Source organism: Orcinus orca, chromosome 1, assembly GCF_937001465.1.
Source record: "Orcinus orca chromosome 1, mOrcOrc1.1, whole genome shotgun sequence".
NCBI classification, from domain to species: Eukaryota; Metazoa; Chordata; class Mammalia; order Artiodactyla; family Delphinidae; genus Orcinus; species Orcinus orca.
In genome coordinates, this window is record NC_064559.1 from 6,410,004 (window position 1) to 6,434,964 (window position 24,961).

At 34.3% G+C, this 24,961-nt stretch overlaps 1 protein-coding gene across 1 annotated transcript in view; it reads left to right on the forward strand.

Moving 5' to 3' along the window:
• The window catches only part of CATSPERE (catsper channel auxiliary subunit epsilon), a 241,820-nt gene that overhangs the window by 89,102 nt on the left and 127,757 nt on the right, over positions 1-24,961 (forward strand). Inside the window, exon 9 of the mRNA XM_033414427.2 lies at positions 10,939-11,431. Coding sequence (XP_033270318.2) covers positions 10,939-11,431 — 493 coding nt within the window. The remainder of the gene's footprint in view (positions 1-10,938; positions 11,432-24,961) is intronic.

Sequence of the window (24,961 nt, forward strand, 5' to 3'; positions counted from 1 at the left end):
ACTTATGTGTGGGATTTTTTTTAAAGATACGAATGAACTTATTTACAAAATAGACTCACAGACTTAGAAAACAAATTTATGGTTACCAAAGGGGAAGGGGGCAGGGGGAGATAAATTAGGAAGTTGGGATTAACATATACGCACTACTATTATATAAAATACATAACCTACAAGGACCTATTGTATAACACCAGGAACTACATTCAATATTTTGTAATAATATATATCTATATATATATCTCCTTTGTCAGATTCTTTTGTGAACAGATTCACTGTGCTGTACACCTAAAACTAACACACACAATAATGTGAATTAACTATACTTCAATTAAAAATTTTAAAAATAAATTAATTAAAATTTGAAAAAAAAAACAGAAAAAGACAAAAGAAAGCCCAAAAATGAGGATAATTTAAGGGACTAGAGGGGCAACCAGTTGTAGTTATCTTTGCATTTTAGGGGTCTCAGAAGAAAAAGAGAGAAAGGAAAAAAATGCAGCAAACTTATTTGAAGAAATAATGGCTGAAAATTATCCTAACCTGGTGAAGGAAACAAGCATCCAAGCCCAGGAATGACAGAATCCCAAACAAGATAAATACAAAATGGTCCACACCAAGACACATTATAATTAAAATGCCAAGAGTGAAATATGAAGAGAGAATCTTAAATGCAGTAAGAGAAAAGCAAATACTTACATGCACGGAAATCCCCATAAGAATATCAGCTAACTTTTCAGCAGAAACTTTACAGGCCAGAAGGGAGTGGCACAACATGTTCAAAGTACTGAAAGGAAAAAACGTCCAACCAAGAATACCCTATCTGACAAGATTATCATTCAGTATTGAATGAGAGCTAAAGAGTTTTCCAGACAAGCAAAAGCTAAAGGAGTTAATCACAACTAAACTAACCTTTCAAGAAATGTTAAAAGGACTTCTTTAAACAGAAAAAAAAAAAAAAAACCATAAGAAGAAATACGAAAATTATGAAAGAAAAAAATATCACTGGTAAAGACAAGACTATGGTAAAGGTAATAGATCAACCAACTATAAAGCCAGTATGAAGGTTAAAAGACAAAACTAATAAAATCATGTATAGCTACAATAATTAGTTAAGGAATACACAAAACAAAAAGATGGTGTAAAAAACAAAACTTTGAGAGGGGGAGTAAAAATATAGTGCCTTTAGAACATGCTCAAACACTTTAGAGCATGCATCACTTTAAAATAGACTGCTATGTACATAGGTTGTTATATAAGAACCTCATGGTATGGACTTCCCTGGTGGCGCCGTGGTTAAGAATCCACCTGCCAATGCAGGGGATATGGGTTCAAGCCCTGGTCCGGAAAGATCCCACATGCCGCAGAGCAACTAAGCCCCTGTGCCACAACTACTGAGCCTGTGCTCTAGAGCCCAAGCCACAACTACTGAAGCCCACACACCTAGAGCCCATGCTCCACAACGAGAGAAGCCACCACAATGAGAAGCCCATGCACTGCAATGAAGAGTAGCCCCTGCTCGCTGGGACTAGAGAAAGCCCATGTGCAGAAATGAAGACCCAATGCAGCCAAAAATAGAATATTAAATAAATTAGTTAATTAAGAAAAATAGAACCTCATGGTAACCACAAACCAAAAACCAATAATAGAGCCACAAAAAATAAAGAGAAAGGAATACAGCTATTGTACTAAAGAAAGTCATCAAAATACAAGGAAAGAGAATAGGAGAAGAAGAAAGGAACAGAGAACAACAAAAATAACCAGAAAACAATTAACAAAATTGCATAAGTACATATCTATCAATAATTACTTTAAACGGAAATGGACTAAATGCTCCAATCAAAAGACATGGAGTGACTGAACGGATTTAAAAGCAAGATCCGTATATATGCTGCCTACAAGAGACTCACTTCAGATCTAAAGAAACACACACAGACTGAAAGTGAAGGGATGGAAAAACATACAGGCATACTTTGTTTTATTGTGCTTTACTTTATTGCACTTTGCAGATATTGTGTTTTTTACAAATTGAAGGCTTTTGGCAACTCTGCATCTGTCAAGATCAGTACCATTTTTTCCAACAGTATTTGCTCACTTTGTGTCTCTGTGTCACATTTTGGTAATTCTTGCAATATTTCAAACTTTTAATTATTATTTATAGTATTATTTAGCTGATTATATTTAATGTAATATTATTATATAAATTATTGTGGTTTTTGATCAGTGATCTGTGATGTTACTATTGCAAAATGATTACAACTAGCTGAAGACTCAGATATTGGTTTGTAATTTTTACCAATAATGTATTTTTAATTAAGATATGTACATTGTTCTTTTAGAAAATGATATTGCACACTCAATAAACTATAGTAAGTGTACACATAACATTTCTATGCATGGGAAATGAAAAAATTCGTATGATTTGCTTTATTGCAATATATGCTTTATCACAATGGTCTGGAACTGAACCTGTAATATCTCCAAGGAATACTTGTATTCCACGCAAACAGAAGCAAAAAGATAGCTGGGGGTAACAATATTTATATCGGACAAAATAAACTTTAACACAGGCTGTAATAAGAGACAAAGAAGAACATAATTAATGGTAAGGGGATCAATCCAAGAAGAATATATAACACTTGTAAATATATATGCACCCAACATAGGAACACCTAAATACATAAAGCAAATATTAACAGACAGAACAGAAGAAATTCACAGTAATACAAAAACAGTAGGGTTCTTTAAACACCACTTATATTAATGGATGGATTAGCTAGACAGAAAACCAATAAGGAAACACTGACATAAAAAGGGAAACCTCCTGCACTGTTGGTGGGAATGTAAATTGATACAGCCACTATGGAGAACAGTATGGATTTTCCTTAAAAAACTAAAGATAGAGTTACCATATGACCCAGCAATCCCGCTACTGGGCATATACCCTTAGAAAACCATAATTCAAAAAGAGACATGTACTACAGTGTTCACTGAAGCACTATTTACAATAACCAGGACAGAGAAGCAGCCTAAATGTCCCTCAACAGATGAATGGATAAAGAAGATGTGGCACATATATACATTGGAATATTACTCAGCCATAAAAAGGAACGAAATTGAGTTATTTGTAGTGAGGTGGATGGACCTAGAGTCTGTCATACAGAGTGAAGTAAGTCAGAAAGAGAAAAATAAATACTGTATGCTAATGCATATATATGGAATTTTAAAAAGCAGTACTGATGAACCTAGTGGCAGGGCAGGAACAAAGACGCAGATGTACAGAATGGACTTGAGGGCACGAGGGGGAAGGGGAAGCTGGGATGAAGTGAGAGAGTAGAATTGACATATATACACTACCAAATGTAAAACGGATGGCTAGTGGGAAGATGCTGGATAGCACAAGGAGATCAACTCCAGGCTTTGTGACGACCTAGAGGGATGGGATAGGAAGGGTGGGAGGGAGGCTCAAGAGGGAGAGGATATGGGGTATATGTATACATATAGCTGATTCACTTTGTTATACAGCAGAAACTAACACAACATTGTAAAGCATTTATACTCCAATAAAGATGTTGAAAAAATGACACATTAAATCAGGCTACCTTACGAGATGCATCCAAAGCATTCCACCCAAAAACATCAGAATACACATTCTTTCAAGTACACATGGAATATTCTCCAGGATAGATTACATGTAATGACACAAAAGAAGTCTCAATACATTGAAAAAGATTGAAATCATATCAAGCATCTTTTCCAGTCACAATGGTATGAGACTAGAAATCACCTACAATAAGAAACTAGAAAAAACACAAGCACATGGAGTCTAAACAACCATTGGGTCATTGAAGATACCAAAGAAAATAAACCAATACCTTGAGACAAATAAAAGTGGAAATACAACATTCTAAAGTCTATGGGGTGAGGCTTCCCTGGTGGCGCATTTGTTAAGAATCCACCTACCAATGCAGGGGACACAGGTTCGAGCCCTGGTCTGGGAAGATCCCACATGCCACGGAGCAACTAAGCCCGTGTGCCACAACTACTGAAGCCTGTGTGCCTAGAGCCCATGCTCCACAACAAGAGAAGCCACCACAATGAGAAGCCTGCACACTGCAACGAAGAGTAGCCCCCACTTGCCACAACTAGAGAAAGCCCATGCTCAGCAATGAAGACCCAACGCAGCCAAAAATAAAATAAATAAATTTATTTTTAAAAAAAAGTCTATGGGACGCAGCAAAGGCAGTTCTAAAAGGCAAGTTTACAGCAATAAAGGTCTACATCAGGAAAGAAGAAAAATTACCAACAAACAACCTAAACTTACACCTAAAGGAACTAGAAAAAGAAGAACAAACAAAGCCCAAAGTTAGTAGAAGGAAAGAAATAGTGACAACCAGAGTGTGGAAACAAATAAAACAGAGACAAAAAAGGAAGGAAGGAGGGAAGAAAGGGTCAATGAAATGAGTTGGTTCTTTGAAAGGATAAGCAAAGTTGATAAAACGTTAGCCAGACACATCAAGAAAAAAGAGAGTTGGCCTAGATAAATAAACTCAGAAATAAAAGAGAAGCTACAACTGACACCACAGAGATACAAAATATTATAAGGAATGACTATGAAAAATTATATGCCAACAAATAGGACAACCTGGAAGAAATGGATAAATTCCTAAAAACATACAATCTTCTAAGACTGAATCAGGAAGAAATAGAAAATCTGCATAGACCAATCACTAGTAATGAAATTGAATCAGTAATCAAAAAATTCTAACAAACAAAAGTCCAGGACTAGACGGCTTTACAGGTGAATTCTACCGAACATTTAATGAAGACTTAATAACTTCTCAAACTATTCAAAAAAAAAAAAATTGAGCAGGAACTAATTCAATGAAGCCAGCATCAACTTGATACTAAAACCAGACCTAGACATTACAAACAAGAATATTACAAGTCAATATCACTAGTGAACACAGATGCAAAATTACTCAACAAAATATTAGCAAACCAACTTCAACAATTCATTAAAAGGATCATACACCATAATCAAGTGAGATTTATCCTGGGAAAACAAGGGTGATTCAATATCCACAAATCAATGAGATATGCCACATTAATGAAATGAAGGATAAAAATCATGTGATCACCTCAATAGATGCAGAAGAGAACTTTTCACAAATTCCATTTATGATAAAGACTGAACAAAGTGGGTATAAAAGAAACATACCTGAACATAATAAAGACCACATATGACAAACCCACAGCTAATATCATACTCGGTGAAATGCTGAAAGCATTTCCCTAAGATCAGAAACAACACAAGGATGCCCACTCTCTCCACTTTCACCAACATAGTATTAAAAGTCTTATCCACAGCAATCAGACATTAAAAATAAATAAAATTAATCCATATTGGAAAGGAAAAAGTAAAACTGTTTGCAGATGACATGGTATTATATATATTAAAAATCCTATAGATCCCACCAAAATACTATTAGAACTAAAAAATAAATTCAGTAAAGATGCAGGAAACAAAATTAGCATATAGAAAGCTGTTGCATTTCTATACACTAGTAACAAAATTATTAGAAAGAGAAATAAGTGAAGGGAACTAAGAGGTACAAACCTGTAATTATAAAATAAGTCACAGGGATGTAATATACAGTATAAGTAATATAGTCAATCATACTGTAATAATTTTAGTAACAGATAGTTACTAAATTTATCATGGTGATCATTTTGTTATTTATTTGATTGTCAGATCACTATGTTGTATACCTGAAATGAACATAATATTGTATGTCAACTGTACTTTAATAAAATAAAATGTTATATGTCTAGCTAATAAAAAAAACAAATTCAACTTTATGGTAACTAGATACAGAATAAGTATAGATTTAACTTAATTTTTTGGCACATGTATGTCAATTGGTTTCCACAATTGTTTCAACACATGTTTGTTGTACATCTACTAATCAAGCTACTGTTAGAAACTAGGGATATAGTCAAGGTCCCTACCTTCTGTATTCAAATTTTAATTGGGAATTCAAATTATTCTAATTCAAATTCTAAGATGGGAAATGGATAATTAACAATATGTAAACAATACAATATGTTGTATCAAGAACTATGAAAGAAATACTCTAGGTGATAATATAGAGAGATCCATTTAGATACCATCTTAGAGGTGGCACTGAGTTGAGATAAAAGGTTTTACATGAACAAGTAATGTGAAAAAATGTGGAAAGACTAATCTAGGTTTTAAAAACAAACATACTTTAGAGATGTAGCAGATACATAAACAGTTATAGACGAATACATTTGAAAACTTAAAGAGAAAACATTCTAGAAAAATACAATTTTTTAAAGGTGACTCAAAAGGAAATATAGAAGTTGAGCAAAGAAACTTAATCAGTATTTAACAATATTTAGGGAGGGGGAGAGAGCACTAGCACAGATCATTCCAATCCTAAATTGCAGAATGAAGTTAGCAAATTATCATATGCCAATTCAGGCAAGGTCTGTATGAGAAAGAAAAATTATAGTCTTATCTCATTCATGAACTTAGATACAAAACTCTGAATAAAATATTAGTAAAATAAATCCACCAATATATGAAAAGAGATATGACATATAATCAAGTTGGTTTATACCAGAAGTGCAAGGTTAGTAGTATAATATTTAAAATGTTTTAATATAATTTACTACATTAATAGATTAAAGGAGAAAACTACCTAATCATCTTAATAGGGACAGAATGAAGCTTTACTTTATTCTTACCTCATATCATAATTACTTACCTCATATCATACATTAAAATAATCTGAGATTAATAATAATGATGATGATAATAATAATAAAATAACCTCAGAAGACATACATGTGGAAGGCTAAACTGAAAAACTTTTAAAAAGAGATAGGAAAATACCTTTATTGCCTCAGGATAGGAAAAATTTTCTATAATCAATAAAAGTACCTCAAGTTATAAAAGCAAAGATTTGACAAACAACTCATTAATAGGTACATGAAATGATGTTTGACTTTATTAACAATTAGAGAAAAATATTAATAGCCCAGAAAGGTCTATTTTACATACACCAGATTGATAAATTAACATTTTAGACTTGGTAAAAATATGTTTCAGCATTCAGGCTGCTATAACAAAATACCATTAACTGGGTGACTTATAAACAACAGTTTATTTTTCACAGTTCTGGAGGGTGGAAGTCTGAGATCAGGGTGCCAGTGTGGTTGGTTGAAGGCCCTCTTCTGGGTGTCAGAATTCTCATTGTATCCTCACCTGGTGGAACAGGCTGGGGAGCTCTCTTGGGCCTCTTTTACAAGTGCATTAATCCCACTTATGAGAGTTCTACCCTCATGACTTAAGCACCTCTCTAAGGCTCCACTTGCTATTACCATCACGTTGGGCATTAGAATTTCAATATACGAATTCTGGGCACACACAAACATTCACACCATAGAAATGTGCATCAATGGAACCCTTACATACATTGCTAGTAGAAGTATAAATTGGCACAAACAATTTGAAAGATATTTTTACACTGTCAGTCAAAGTTGAAGATGCATATATCAAATGGTTCAGCAATTCAACACCAGTATATACCTTAGAGAAACCCATGCACAGGTGCATCAAGAGAGGTGTGAAAGTATATTTGTAGCAGTATTGTTTCTAATAGGAAAAAAATTGAAACACTAATTTCCATTCATAGAGAAATGGATAAACATTCTCTAGTATAATTATGCTATAGAATATATACATTATACAGCTGTGAAAAATAAATCAAACACAGCAACACAAATCAACATGAATGTATTTCACAAACATAATATTGAATGAAAAAAGCAAGTCATGGAAGAAGAGTACAGTATGATTCCATTTATATAAAATGCAAAAAGTTGAAAAATTAAATACTATGTAGTTTATTAATACATAATGTGGTAAACTAGTTTTTTAAAGCATGGGAATTGACCTTATATCCTGAAACCTTGCTATAATTGCTTATTAGTTCCAGGAATTTTTTGTCTGTTCTTTGGGATTCTCTACATAGATAATCATGTCATCTGTAAACAAAGAACATTTTGTTACTTCCTTCCCAATCTTGTAAAATTTTATTTCATTTTTTTGTCTTATTGTGTTAGCTAGAACTTCCAGTATGGTGTTGAATGGAAGTCTTTGCCTTGTTCCTGTTCTTAGGAGGAAAGCATCTAATTTCTCACCATTAAATTTTTTGTATGTTTTTGTAGATGCTCCTTTATCAAGTCAAGGAAGCTCCCCCTCTGTTGCTAGTTTGCTGAGAGTTTTTATCATGAGTGGGTGTTGGATGTTGTCAAATGCTTTTACTACATCTATTGATATGATTATATGCTTTTTCTTCATTAGCCTGTTTATGTGATGGATTATATTAAATGATTTTTAATGTCGAACCAGACTTGCATAACTGGAATAAATCCCATTTGGTCATGGTAAATAAATCTTTTTACACATTATTGAATTTAAAATGTCTGTAGCTTTATCTGTAATGTCTTTATCTGGTTTTGGTGTTAGAGTAATGCTGATCTCATAGAATAAGTTGGGAAGTATTGCCTCTGCTTCTATTTTCTGGAAGAGATTATAGAGTATTGACATCCTATATTCCTTAAATGTTAGAATTCACCAGTGAACCTGTCTGGGCCTGGTGCTTTTTGTTTTGGAAGGTAATTTGTTATTTATTTATTTTATTTTATGCATATATCCCTATTCACATTATTTCTCTTTGTGTGATTTTTGGTACATTGTATCTTTCAATTGGTCCATTTCATCTGAGTTATCAAATTTGTGGGCATAGAATTGTCCATTATTTTTTCATTTAATAAGGAGTATTCCTTTATTACTCTTTAATGTCCAGGAGATCAGTAGTGATGGCCCATTTTAATTTCCGATATTAGTAATTTGTGTCCTTTGTCTTTCTTTCTTAGCTCAACTAGAAGTTTATTGATTTTATTGATCTTTTCAAAGAACCAGCTTTTGGTTTCATTGATTCTCTCTACTGCTTTTCTGGTTTAAATTTGCTGATTTCTGCTCTAATTTTTATTATTATTTTTCTTCTGATTGATGTAGGTTTATATTCCTTTTCTATCTCTAGTTTCTCAAGGTGGAAGCTTAGATTATTGATTTTTAGTTCTTTCTTCTTTTCTAGTGTATGCATTTCATGTTGTAAACTTCCCTCTGCACACTGCTTTCAGGTCATCTCCCAAATTTGATAAGTTGTATTTTCATTTATTTCCAAATATTTTAAAATTTCACTTGAGATTTCTTCCTTGATCCATATATTACTTAGAAGTGTGTTGTTTAATCTCCAAATATTTAGGGAAATTTCAGGTATCTTTCTGTATTGACTTCTAGCTTAATTACATTGTGATATGAGAGCATACTTTGATGATTTCTAATTTTTTAAGGAGTGCTTTGTGGCCCAGAATATGGTGCATCTTGGTGAATACTCCATATGAGCTTGAGAAGAATGTGTATTCTGCTGTTTTAGGATGAAGTACTCTTTTTTCTTTTTCTTTTCTTTTCTTTTTTTTTTTTTTTTGCGGTATGCAGGCCTCTCACTGTTGTGGTCTCTCCCGTTGTGGAGCAAAGGCTGTGGACGCGCAGGCTTAGCAGCCATGGCTCATGGGCCCAGCCACTCTGCGGCATGTGGGATCTTCCCGGACTGGGGCATGAACCCGTGTCCCCTGCATCGGCAGGCTGACTCTCAACCACTGCGCCACCAGGGAAGCCCAGGATGAAGTATTCTTTAAATGTCAATTAGATCCAGTTGATTGATGGTGCTCTTCAGTTTAACTATGTCCTTACTGATTTTCTGCCTGTTGGATCTATTAACTACTTATAGAGAAGTTTTAAAGTATCCAGCTATACTAGTGGAGTTTTATATTTATATTTTCTATTTAATAATATTATATTGTATATTTGAAAGTAAGAGAGTAGATCTTAAGAGTTCTTATCATTAAAAAAATTTTTATAGCTATGTATGGTGATGGACATAACTAGACTTACTGTGGTGATCATTTTGCAATACATAAAAATGTCAAATCATTATACTATACACCTAAAGCTAATAAAATGCTATATGTCAATTATATCTCAGTATTTTAAAAAATCAGGCCAGTGACTATATGTGAGTGGGTGGAAGAGGGGGAAAGAAGAGACATACAGGAAATTTCCAAGTTACTGGCAATGTTCTGATTCTTGATATGGGTGATTATTACACAGGTGTTCATCTTGGTATTATTCTTTAAGGTGTGTGTTTTGTATCATATACTCTTGTATAACATGATTTATTATTTTGTTTTAAAAATTAGTAAATAAATGATATTTTAAAAGAAATAGAAATAAAATATGCATATGTACAGAATGTCAGATATCCATTTAACGAATATTGCCTTGGATGCCATTAAAAACATCTACGGGCTTCCCTGGTGGCACAGTGGTTGAGAGTCCTCCTGCCGATGCAGGGGACACGGGTTCGTGCCCCGGTCCAGGAAGATCCCACATGCCGTGGTGCGGCTGGGCCCATGAGCCATGGCCGCTGAGCCTGAGCGTCTGGAGCCTGTGCTCCGCAACGGGAGAGGCAACGACAGTGAGAGGCCCGCATACCGCAAAAAAAAAAAAAAAAAAAAAAAAACACCGAATATTTGTTTGAGAATATGGAAACATATTCCAGGACAAAGAGCTGTAAGGGTCAAAACTTTTTCTTTGGGAACTTAAGTGAGGAATGAGGAGAAATGGGGCAGTGGTAATGTTTTAGTACTATTTGTTTTGTTTTACCCAGATTTATGTTGATAAAAATAAAAATTTTTATAAAAGATGATAAATGTCAGCACAATGCAAGATGGATAAGAAGGAGGGGGTGCATTTTATTCTTATATTTTCTATTTTTCTCTTCTTAGGACCTGGCATATCTCGATACCGATGACAGAAGATGATGTGCTAAAGGAGATTAGAGGAAATCAAGTGGCTTTTCAAGATTGCTTTACTGCAGATATTTTTTTCCTGCTGACTTTTTCTTTGTTAACAATACCTGAGATTCCTGAGTTTTTACCAATATCTTCACCACAGGGTAGTCAGTTAATGGCAGACTGGGCTACTTGTGTTCCTTCATTTGTTGTGGTGGTAGCTGATATGGAGACCTTTCACACAAATGATTCATTCCGTACTTGGACCAGAATCAGAGTGCCTCCAAACATTCTGACTGATGATGAAAGACACAGTGTGTCTGATGTGACCCTATCACAGGATGGAATATTTTTTTTAATAAATGGTATTCTTTACTTAAAAAATTATAATGCATTCAAAGGACTGGGAAGCAATGTAAATCTTCCTGATGGTGGAATTATTGGCATTACATCAAGAAAATGGTGTTGGATCAACTATTTATTGAAGGTTAGTAAAAAGATTACATATATGTATATTATACCTGCACATTTAGGTATATTTACCATACTGTTTAATACAGTGATATATCAGAGACTATACTATGCAGCTCTTTGTAGAATTATTTTTTTAAGATTTTTTTTTAATTGATTTTTGGCTGCATCGGGTCTTAGTTGCAGCACACGGGATCTTTGCTGAGGCATGCAGGATCTTTCGTTGTGGCACATGGGTGTCTCTCTAGTTGTGGCGTGCAGGTTTTCTCTTCTCTAGTTGTGGAGGGTAGGCTCCAGGGCATGTGGACTCTGTAGTTGTGGTGCATGGGTTCCAGAGCATGTGGGCTCTGTAGCTCATGGCACACAGGCTCTCTAGTTGAGGCATATGAGCTCAATAGTTGTGGCACATGGGCTTAGTTGCCCTGTGGCATGTGGGATCTTAGTTCCCTGACCAGGAATCAAACCCACTCCCCTGCATTGTAAGTCAGATTCTTTACCACTGGACCACCAGGGAAGTCCCTGTAGAGTTATTTATGCTTGTAAATAACTCTATCTTTCTGACCTAGCTTCTCAGAGACCTCTTTACAGAGGTGTACCACCAACTACAGAGAATAAAATGAATCTAAAATATCTTTAATAGATTTAAATAAATGGAAAAGAAAATGGAAAGCATGAGAAAAAAGGAATCTATCAAATGACAAGGCAATGAGTAAAACTAAAAGCAAGGGAGTCATTACCATAAAATTTAGGATAATTGTTATCCTGGAAAGAAAGGATGTAGTGATTGGGAGGGAGTATGTGTGATATTTGGGAGTTCTGATTATATTCTATTTTTTAATCTAGGTAGCTATTACACAGATTTCTGCTTTGTGATAATCTTCCAGCTATTTATTTATTTATTTATACTTGGTCAATTTTCTGTATGTAGATTCTATTTCAAAAATTTTAAATATGTAAAAATGAATGTTAAAATATAACCTAGATAAAACTAACAAAAATTGAAATGTAAAATTCAATGATCACCTTAAATAGAAGATTGGATACAACAAAAATAACTAGTGCATTGAGAAGTAGATAAGAAGAAATCAAACAAAATGAAAATCTGGGAGAAATCAAGGAAAAGAGGGTAAGAGAGATGAAAGAAAGAATGGGAAAGAGAAGATTCAACATATATCTAACCAGAATTCCAAAATGAAATTTTAGCAAGAAAGAGAAAGAGCTGAGACTTTTTCAGACTTAAAGAAAGATATCAATCCTCAATCCATAAATATTAATAAATCCAAGTTGATATAGGAAAAAAGAAAACCCACTTAGATACAAAATAGTGAAATTGCAGGGTATCAAAGACTAATAAGAGATATTAAAAGCATCCAAGGAGAAAGGACAAATTATAAACAAAGTAAAGATAGTAAAACAATTAGAATCAATGGAGGTCAGAATCAATGGAAGTCAGAAGATAGTGAAATACTCAACTGACGTCAAGTTATTGGCAACCTAAAATTATATACATTCAATAAAACTATCCTCAAGAATAAGAATGTTTGAAACTATTTTAAGAATCAAAATCAGGGATTTTATAATATAATTAGAATAATTGAAATAAAATTGATTAGATGTGCTCAATAGCAGAATGGGTATGACATGACAGAGGAAACAGTCAATAAGACTGAAGTTATATCAATAGAAAATTTCCAATGTAAACAATAGATAAAAATTGTCAAAGTTGAACCAGGCCCCAGAGACCTGTGGGACAATACCAAAACGTCTAACATACATGACATTGGAGTCCAAGGAGGAGAGGAGAGAGGATTATGTAGAAAAAAAAAAATCTGAATAAATAATGGCTAGAAACTTCTCAAATTTGGTAATAAGTATAAACTTATGAAGCCATGAAGCCCAACAGACTCCAGACAATGTAGTTGTAAAAGAAACTCATAATCAAACTACTAAAAACCAAAGGAAAAAAATGTGGAAGCAGCCAGAGAGAAGTGATACATCATATATAGGAGAACAATGATTCAAGTGATAGCTGATTTTTCCTCACAGGCCATAGATAACAGAAGGCAATGAAGCAGTATTAGTAGAGTACTGAAAGAAAGGATCATTAGCATAGAATTCTATTCCAGACAAACATGTCTTTCAGGAATTAAGGAGAAATAAAGACATTCTCAGATGAAGGAAAACTAAGAAAATCTGTTACCAGAATACCTATTCTAAAAGAAATATATGTCTAATGAAGCTTATCAGGTGGAAGGGAAATGGAGAATTTAAAACTTCAATAAAGAGTAAAAAACAACTGAAATGGTAGATATACAGGTAAAAATTATTTTAGACTAAAATCATTTTAATAAAATTATTTAATTAGATTTATTAATCTAATTTTAATTAGCTAAAATAAAATTCTAATCTAACAATTATTAGATTATTATTAGATTATATAATAATATTTAATCTAATAATAATAGATTGTTATTATATAATCTATTACATAGATTATTTTTATACTCTTAAGTTCCTTAAAGCTTAAGACTATAAAATTTTTGTATTTTTATACTCTTAATTTTTATACTCTTAAGTTCCTTAAAATACGTATGATATGTAATAGCAAAATTTAAAATATATAACATTTTCTGGTGAGCTTTTTAATGTATGTTGATATAATACATGATTATTACAGCATAAATGAAGAAGGATAAAAGAACCCATGGGGTAGTGAGCTTTCTTCATTACACTTGAAATGTTAAATGCATTATTATAACCCATAGAGCAACCACTAAAAAATTATACAAGATAGAGTTTTAAAAACCTCAACAGATAAATTAAAATGGAATACTAAAAAAAAATTTCTTTTCAATAACCTAAAAGAAGACAGGAAAGGGAAACACAGAGACAAAAACCAGAGGATACAAACAGAAAACAACAAAATGGTAATTAAATATAAACATGTCAATAATTTCATTAAATGTAAATGGCCAAAAAATACTAATTAAAAGGCAGAGATTGTCAAATTGGATTTTTTTTTTTTAAAGACCAAAATGTATGCTTCCCATAAGAAACCCACTTTCAATATAAGGAGACATAGTTGAATTAAAAGTAAAACATTGGAAAAGTATATACCATGCAAACACTAATTAAAGAAAATGGGAGTGGATTTATTAATATCAGACAAACTAGGAAAACAATTGGATAAAAAGGGACATTATATGATAAAAGGGTCAATTTGTCAAGAAGACATAGTAATCCTAAATGTGTATGTATCTAACAAACAAGCTTCATAGCAAATGAACCAAAATTAATTGAATGGAAAAAAGAAATAGATAAATCCACAAAATTATTGGAAGATTTCCACAGTCCTTTTTCAGTAATAGATAAAACAAGTAGACAGGAAACAAGCAAGGATGTACAAGGATAAATAACACCAGTGGTCAGAAAACTACTGCCCATCTCAGCCAAATCAAGTCTGCTGTCTTTTGTGTAAAAAGTTTTATTGGAATATAGCCATGCTCGTTTGCTTATGTATCATCTCTGGCTGCTTTTGCCCTACAACAGCACTAATAAAAATTTGCAATAGAGTATGTGGACCAAAACTTAAATATTTACTATATAGCCCTTTCCATAAAAAGTTTGCTGACCCCTGAATTAACCAACTAGACCTAGTAGACATTTGTAAAATATACTCCACCCAACAACAGCAGAAAATATATTCTTTTCAAGTAAACATGGAATATTAGCAAAGATAGAGTATATTTTAGAACATAAGACAAATGTTAACAAATTTAAAAGAAGAGAAATCAAAGTATGTTCTCTGGTCATAACAGAATTAAACTAGAAATCAACTTTTTAAAAACAGATATGTGGAAGGTCATCAAGGATTTGAAATTTTATAAATACACATTACAATAACCATTTGGACAAACACCATTTCAAGGGGATGAAAAATAATTTTTTAAAATTTTTTGGTTTTGGCTCCATTGTGTCTTCGTTGCTGTACACAGGCTTTCTCTAGCTGTGGCAATCGGGGTCTACTCTTCATTGCGGTGCATGGGTCTCATTGTGGTGGCTTCTCTTGTTGCAGAGCATGGGCTCTAGGTGCACGGGCTTCAGTAGTTGCAGCACACAGGCTCAGTAGTTGTGGCACATGGGCCCTAGAGCACATGGGCTTCAGTAGTTGTGGCACGTAGGCTTAGTAGTTGTGGTGCACAGGTTCTAGGCCATGTGGGCTTCAGTAGCTGTGGTACATGGGCTCAGTAGTTGTGGCTTATGAGCTCTAGACTGCAGGCTCTGTAGTTGTGGTGCACAGGCTTAGTTGCTCTGCGGCATGTGGGATCTCCCCAGACCAGGGCTCAAACCCATATCCCCTGCATTGGCAGGCGGATTCTTAACCACTGCACCACCAGAGAAGTCCCCTAAAAATCATTTTAACTAAATAAAAGTAAAACATTAAAACTATATCAAAACTGATGGAAGTGAAAGAAGAAATTGACAAATCCATAATTATAGTTGAAGATAAAATAGACAATTGTATAGAAGAACTGAAAAACCAACTGAATCTAATTTATATTTATAGGATAGTCTACCCAACAACAGCAGAATATATATTCTTAGCAAGCGTTCATGGAACATTTACCAAGACAGACCATATACTGAGTCATAAATCAAACCTCAACACATTTAAAAGAATTTAAATCATATAAAGTATGTTCTCTAACTACAGTGGAATTAAACTAAGAGTCAATAACAGAAATATATCTGGAAATACCCCAATTCTTGGAAATTAAACAATGCACTTCTAAGTAATTCATGTGTTAAATAGGACATCTCAGGGAAATTAGAAAATCTTTTTTTTTAATTATTTTAATTGAAGTATAGTGGATTTACAATGTTCTGTTAGTTTCAGGTGTACAGCACAGTGATTCAGATATATATATATATATATATATATATATATACACACATATATGTATATATATATACTCAGTTGTATATATTCAGTTATATACATATTTATTTATATGTATATATTCTTTTTCAGATTCATTTCCATTATAGGTTATTCGAAGATATTAAATATAATTCCCTGTAGATCCTTGTTGTTTGTTTTATATATAGTAGTGTGTATCTGTTAATATCAAACTCTTAATTTATCCCTCCCTGCCCACTTTCCCCTTTGATAACCATAAGTTTGTTTTCTATGCCTGTGAGTCTGTTACTGTTTTGTAAATAAGTTCATTTGTCTTATTTTTAAAGAGTCCACATATAAGCAATATCATATGATATTTCTCTTTCTCTGTCTTACCTCACTTAATATGATAATCTCTAAGTCCACCCATGTTGCTGCAAATGGAATTATTTCATTCTTTTTTAAGGTGAGTAATATTCCATTGGGTATATATGCCACATCTTCTTTATCCATTCATCTGTTGATGGAGACTTAGGTTGCTTCCATGTCTTGGCTTTAAATAGTGCTGCTATGAACACTGGGGTGCATGTACCTTTTCAAATTATAGTTTTCTCTGGATATATGCCCAGGAGTGGGATTGCTGTATCATACGGTAACTCTATTTTTAGTTTTTTAAGGAACCTCCTTACTGTCCTCCATAGTGGTTGTACCAATTTACATCCCCACCAACAGTGCAGGAGGTTTCCATTTTCTCCACATGCTCTCCAGCATTTATTATTTGTAGACATTTTAATGATGGCCATTCTGACTGGAGTGTTTGATTTACATTTGATTTTCATGTGCCTGTTGGCCATCTCTATATGTTCTTTGGAGAAATGTCTATTTATGTCTTCTGCCAATTTTTTGGTTGGTTTTTTTTTATTGAGTTGTATGAGCTATTTTTATATTTTGCAGACAAATCTCTTGTCAGTCAGATTGTTTGCAAATATTTTCTCCTATTTAATAGGTTGTCTTTTTGTTTTGTTTATGGTTTCCTTTCCTGTGCAAAAGCTTTTACATTTAATTAGGTTCCACTTGTTTATTTTTGCTTTTATTTCCATTACTCTAGGAGATAGACCCCAAATAATATTCCTGTGATTTATCTTAAAGAGTGTTCTCCCTATGTTTTCCTCTAGGAGTTTTATAGTATCTGCTCTTACATTTAGGTCTTTAATCTATTTTGAGTTTGTTTTTGTGTATGGTGTTAGGGAGTGTTCTAATTTCATTCTTTTACATGTAGCTGTCCAGTTTTCCCAGCACCACTTATTGAAGAGACTATCTTTTCTCCATTGTATATTCTTGCATCTTTTGTAGTGGATTAATTGACCATAAGTGTCTGCGTTTATTTCTGGGCTTTCTATGCTGTTCCATTGATCTATGTGTCTGTTTTCTGCCAGTACAATACTGTTCTTATCACTGTAGCTTTGTAGTATAGTCTGAAGTCAGGGAACCTGATTCCTATAGCTCTGTTCTTTCTCAATATTGTTTTGGTTTTGGGGGGTCTTTTGTGTTTCCATAGAAGTTTTAAAATTTTTTGTTCTAATTCTGTGAAAAATGCCATTGGTAATTTGATAGGCATTGCATAGAATCTGTAGATTGCCTTGCATAGTATTGTCATTTTAACAACATTAATTCTTCCACTCCAAGCACATGTTATATATTTCCATTTATTTGTGTCCTCTTTAATGTCTTTCATCAGTGTCTTTTTTTAAAAATCTTTATTGGAGTATAATTGCTTTACAATGGTCTGTTAGTTTCTGCTTTATAACAAAGTGAATCAGCTATACATATATCCCCATATCTCCTCCCTCTTGTGTGTCCCTCCCATCCTCCCTATCCCACCCTTCTAGCTGGTCAGAAAGCACCAAGCTGATCTCCCTGTGCTATGTGGCTGCTTCCCACTAACTATCTATTTTACATTTGGTAGTATATATAAGTCCATGTGACTCTCTCACTTCGTCCCAGCTTACCCATCCCCCTCTCCATGTCCTCAAGTCCATTCTCTACGTCTGGGCCTTTATTCCTGTTCTGCTCTGATGTTCTTCAGAACCTTTTTTTTTTTTAGATTCCATATATATGTGTTAGCGTATGGTATTTGTTTTTCTCTCTCTGACTTACTTCACCATGTATGACAATCTCTAGATCCATCCACCTCACTACAAATAACTCAATTTCCTTTCTTTTTATGGCTGAGTAATATTCCATTGTATATATGGGCCACATCTTCTTTATCCGTTCATCTGTCGGTGGACACTTACGTTGCTTCTATGTTCTGGCTATTGTAAATAGAGCTGCAATGAACACTGTGGTACATGACTCTTTTTCAATTATGGTGTTCTCAGGATACATGCCTAGTAGTGGGATTGCTGGGTGGTATGGTAATTCTATTTTTATTATCCTAAGGAACCTCCACACTGTTCTCCATAGTGGCTGTATAAATTTACATTCCCACCAACATTGCAAGAGGGTTCCCTTTTCTCCACACCCTCTCCAGCATTTACTGTTTGTAGATTTTTTGATGATAGCCATTCTGACTGGTGTGAGGTGATACCTCATGTTAGTTTTGATTTGCATTTCTCTAATGATTAATGATGTTGAGCATCCTTTCATGTGTTTGTTGGCAATCTGTATATCTTCTTTGGAGAAATGTCTACTTAGGTCTTCTGCCCATTTTTGGTTTGGGTAGTTTGTTTTTTTGATATTGAGCTGCATGAGCTGCTTGTAAATTTGGGGCATTAATCCTTTGTCAGTGGCTTCATTTGCAAATATTTTCTTCCATCCTGGGGGTTGTCTTTTCATCTTTTTTATGGTTTCCTTTTCCTTTGCTGTGCAAAAGCTTTTAAGTTTCATTAGGTCCCATTTGTTTATTTTTGTTTTTATTTCCATTTCTCTAGGAGGTGAATCAAACAGGATTTTTCTGTGATTTATGTCATAGAGTGTTCTGCCTATGTTTTCCTCTAACAGTGTGATAGTTTCTAGCCTTACATTTAGGTCTTTAACCCATTTTGAGTTTATATTTGTGTATGGTGTTAAGGAGTGTTCTAATTTCATTCTTTCACATGTAGCTGTCCAGTTTTACCAGCACCACTCATTGAAGAGGTTGTCTTTTATCCATTGTATATTCTTGCCTCCTTTATCAAAAATAAGTTGACCATATGAGCATGGGTTTATCTCTGGGCTTTCTATTCTATTCCATTGATCTATATTTCTGTTTCTCTGCCAGTACCATACTGTCTTGATTACTGTAGCTTTGTAGTATAGTCTAAAGTCTGGGAGCCTAATTCCTACAGCTCTGTGTTTCTTTCTCAAGATTCCTTTGGCTCTTCAGGGTCTTTCATGTTTACATAGAAATTGTGAAATTTTTTGTCTTCGTTCTGTGAAAAATGCCATTGGTAGTTTGATAGGGATTGTATTGAATCTGTAGAATGCTTTGGGTAGTATTGTCACTTTTACAGTGTTGATTTTTCCAATCCAAGAACATGGTATATCTCTCCATATGTTTGTATCATCTTGAATTTCTTTCATCAGTGTCTTATAGTTTTCTGCATACAGGTCTTTTGTCTCCTTAGGTAGGTTTATTCCTAGGTGTTAAATTCTTTTTGTTGCAGTGGTAAATGGGAGAGTTTCCTTAATTTCTCTTTCAGATTTTTCATCATTAGTGTATAGGAATGCAAGAGAGTTCTGTGCATTAATTTTGTATCCTGCTACTTTACCAAATTCATTGTTTAGCTCTAGTAGTTTTCAGATAGCATCTTTAAGATTCTCTATGTATAGTATCATGTCATCTGCAAGCAGTGACAGCGTTACTTCTTCTTTTCCGATTTGGATAACTTTTATTTCTTTTTCTTCTCTAATTGCTGTGGCTAAAACTTCCAAAACTATGTTGAATAATAGTAGTGAGAGTGGACAACCTTGTCTTGTTCCTGATCTTAGAGGAAATGGTTTCAGGTTTCACCACTGAGAACGATTTTGGTTTTGTGTTTTTCATATATGGCCTTTATTATGTTGAGGTAGGTTCCCTCTATGCCTACTTTCTGGAGGGTTTTTATCATAAATGGGTGTTGAATTTTGTTGAAGGATTTTTCTGCATCTATTGAGATGATCATGTAGTTTTTCTCCTTCAATTTGTTAATACGGTGTGTCCCATTTTTGATTTGTGTATATGGAAGAATCCTTGCATTCCTGGGGTAAACCCCACTTGATCATGGTGTATGATCCTTTTAATGTGCTGTTGGATTCTGTTTGCTAGTATTTTGTTGAGGATTTTTGCATTTATGTTCATCAGTGATATTAGCCTGTAATTTTCATTTTTTGTGATATCTTTTTCTGTTTTTGGTATCAGGGTGATGGTGGCCTCATCGAATGAGTTTGGAAGAGTTCCTTCCTCTGCTATATTTTGGAAGAGTTTGAGAAGGATAGGTGTTAGCTCTTCTCAAAATGTTTTGATAGAATTCGCCTGCGAAGCCATCTGGTCCTGGGCTTGTGTTTGTTTGAAGATTTTTAATCACAGTCTCAATTTCAGTGCTTATGATTGGTCTGCTTATAATTTCTATTTCTTCCTGGTTCAGTCTCGGAAGGTTGTGCTTTTCTAATAATTTGTCGGTTTCTTCCAGGTTGTCCATTTTATTGGCATATAGCTGCTTGTAGTAATCTCTCGTGATCCTTTGTATTTCTGCAGTGTCACTTGTTACTTCTCCTTTTTCATTTCTAATTCTATTGATTTGAGTCTTCTCGCTTTTTTTCTTGATGAGTCTAGCTAATGGTTTATCAATTTTGTTTATCTTCTATGTTTTTAGTTTTATTGATCTTTGCTATCATTCCCTTCATTTCTTTTTCATTTTTTTCTGATCTGATCTTTATGATTTCTTTCCTTCAGCTAACTTTGGGGGTTTTTTTGTTCTTCTTTCTCTAATTGCTTTAGGTGTATGGTTACATTGTTTATTTGAGATGTTTCTTGTTTCTTGAGGTAAGATTGTATTGTTATAAACTTCCATCTTAGAATTGCTTTTGCTTCATCCCATAAGTTTTAGGTCATCTTGTTTTCATTGTCATTTGTTTCTAGGTATTTTTTGATTTCCTCTTTGATTTCTTCAGTGATCTCTCAGTTATTGAGTAGTGTATTTTTTAGCCTCCATGTGTTTCTATTTTTTTAAGATTTCTTTCCAGTAATTGATAGCTACTTTCATAGCGTTGTGGTAGGAAAAGATACTTGATACAATTTCAATTTTCTTAAATTTACTGAGGCTTGATTTGTGACCCAAGATATGATCTATCCTGGAGAATGTTCCATGAGCACTTGAGAAAAATGTGTATTCTGTTGTTTTTGGATGGAATGTCCTATAAATATCAGTTAAGTCCATCTTGTTTAATGTATCATTTAAAGCTTGTCTTTCCTTATTTATTTTCATTTTGGATGATCTATCCATTGGTGAAAGTGGGGTGTTAAAGTCCCCTACTATGATTCTGTTACTGTTGACTTCCCCTTTAATGGCTGTTAACATTTGCCTTATGTATTGAGGTGCTCCTATGTTGGGTGCATAAATATTTACAATTGTTATATCTTTTTCTTGGATTGATCCCTTGATCATTGTGTAGTGTCCTTCTTTGTGTCTTGTAATAGTCTTTATTTTAAAGTCTATTTTGTCTGATATGAGAATTGCTACTCCACCTTTGTTTTGATTTCCATTTGCATGGAATAACTTTTCCCATCCCCTCACATTCCATCTGTATGTGTCCCTATGTCTGAAGTGGGTCTCTTGTAGACAGCATATATATGGGTCTTGTTTTTGTATCATTTCAGCCAGTCGATGTCTTTTGGTGGGAGCACTTAATCCATTTACATTTAAGGTAGATATCAATATGTACATTCCTATTACCATTTTCTTAATTGTTTTGGGTTTATTATTGTAGGTCTTTTCCTTCTCTTGTGTTTCCTGCCTAGAGAATTTCCTTTAGCATTTGTTGTAAAGCTGGTTTGGTGGTGCTGAAATCTCTTAGCTTTTGCTTGTCTGTAAAGGTTTTAATTTATCCAGCAAATCTGCATGAGATCCTTGCTGGGTAGAGTAATCTTGGTTGAAGGGTTTCCCTTTCATCACTTTAAATATGTCCTACCACTCCCTTGTGGCTTTCAGACTTCCTGCTGAAAGATCAGCTGTTAATCTTATGGGGATTCCCTTGTATGTTATTTGGTTTTTTTTCCTTACTGCTTTTCATATTTTTTCTTTGTATTTAATTTTTGATAGTTTGATTAATATGTGTCTTGGCGTGTTTCTCCTTGGATTTCTCCTCTATGGGACTCTGTGTGCTTCCTGTACTTGATTGATTATTTCTGTTCCCAAATAAGGGAAATTTTCAACTATAATCTCTTCAAATATTTTCTCAGTCCTTTTCTTTTTCTCTTCTTCTTCTGGGAACCCTATAATTCGAATATTGGTGTGTTTAATGTTGTCCCAGGGGTCTCTAAGACTGTCCTCAATTCTTCTCATTCTTTTTTCTTTATTCTGCTCTGCTGTAGTTATTTCCACTATTTTATCTTCCAGGTCACTTATCCATTCTTCTGCCTCCATTATTCTGCTATTGATTCCTTCTAAAGAATTTTTTATTTCATTTATTGTGTTGTTCATCATTGTTTGTTTGCTCTTCAGTTCCTCTAGATCCTTGTTAAACGTTTCTTGTATTTTCTCCATTCTATTTCCAAGATTTTGGATCATCATTACTATCATTACTCTGAATTCTTTTCCAGGTAGACTGCCTAGTTCCTCTTCATTTGTTTGGTCTGGTGGGTTTTTATGTTGCTCCTTCATCTGCTGTGTGTATCTCTCTCTTCTCATTTTGCTTAACTTACTGTATTTGGGGTCTCCTTTTCACAGGCTGCAGGTTTGTAGTTCCCATTGTTTTTGGTGTCTGCCCCCAGTGGCTAAGGTTGGTTCAGTTCAGTTGTGTAGGCTTCCTAGTGGAGGGGACTAGTGCCTGTGTTCTGGTGGATGAGGCTGGATCTTGTTTTTCTGGTGGGCAGGACCACGTCTGGTGGTGTGATTTGGGGTGTCTGTGACATTATTATGATTTAAAGCAACCTCTCTGCTAATGGGTGGGGTTGTGTTCCTGTCTTGCTAGTTGTTTGGCATAGGTTTTCTGGTACTGTAGCTTGCTGGTCGTTGAGTTTAACTGGCTCTTAGCATTGAGATGGAGATCTCTGGGAGAGTTTTTGCCATTTGATATTACGTGGAGCTGGGAGGTCTCTGGTTGACCAAGGTCCTGAGCTCAGCTCTCCCACCTCAGAGACATAGGCCTGATACTGGCCAGAGCATCAAGACCCTGTCAACCACATGGCTTTTGGGAAATCTGAGGTCTTCTGCCAGCGTTCAGTAGGTGTTCTGTAGGAGTTGTTCCACATGTCGATGTATTTCTGATGTATTTGTGGGTGGAAGGTGATCTCCTCGTCTTACTCCTCCACCATCTCGAAGGTCTCTTCATCAGTGTCTTTAGATATTCTTTTAACTGAATGAAAGTGAGGATATTATGGAGTTCTGCTAAAGCAGTGCCTAAAATGGAATTTATAGGATTAAGTGCTTATATTAGAATCTTCCACTTCTGCACAAGATAGAATAAAAAATAGGAGATATATATATATATATATATATAATGTTCCAGCATGAAACAACAGCAGAAAATAGTATGAAACCATGCTTTATATATTCAAAAACATTGGAAATCAAGATAAGCCCTGCAATTGCCCCTGCTTAATGTCTTGAGAAAGTTCCCAGACCAGGGAATGGTGACATAGGAGACTGAGACAGAGTCCAGCAGATTCACTTAGTTGAGGAAGTGGAACTTATAATCAAGGGAGGGAAGGTGGCTGGAGCTTGTAAAGCAGAATAGCAATGATAAGAGAGCTGCACACAGAATTCTAGAGATTTTCCAAGGACTCCCCTCATGTATTCAGCAGTGTATCAATCAGTCTATATTTGTGGGGAAACTATCCAATCCTGGGGAAAAAACTGAATGAAAGGACTAGGGAATTGAATTATAACTCACACAGGGATGGGAACAGTACCTGTTCTAACCAGCCAGACTGAAAACACACATAACAATTCATGGGGGATTGAGTAGAGTGCTCCTAAGTGTCTTGCCTCACTACTGAGAATAATTATCACTAGACAAAGTGCTTCTCTGGTCCCATCTAACAAATTTTAAACAAAAAACCCCAAAAGTATCCAGCTGTTTTAAAGTAATTTAAGACATCTCAGAACAAAACTCAAGAATATTTTTTAAAAATATTCAGCACCCAACAAGGTAATAGTCACAATTTCTGTCATTCAATCAAAAATACCAAGCATACAAAGAACAAGAAAATATGATCCATATTGAAGAGAAAAATTAGCTTATCAAAATTGAACCCAAACTGACACAGATGTTAGAATTAGCAGACAAAGATATTAAAAGAGATACCTGTGTTTCACATATTCAAAAGCTAGAGAGGAGAAAAGCATGTAAAGTAGAGATAGGAAGATATTTTATATTTAAGAAAATACCCAAATCAAACTTTGAGAGATGAAAACTTCTATGACTGAGATTTTTAAAAAGGACATTGGATGTGATTACCAGCAG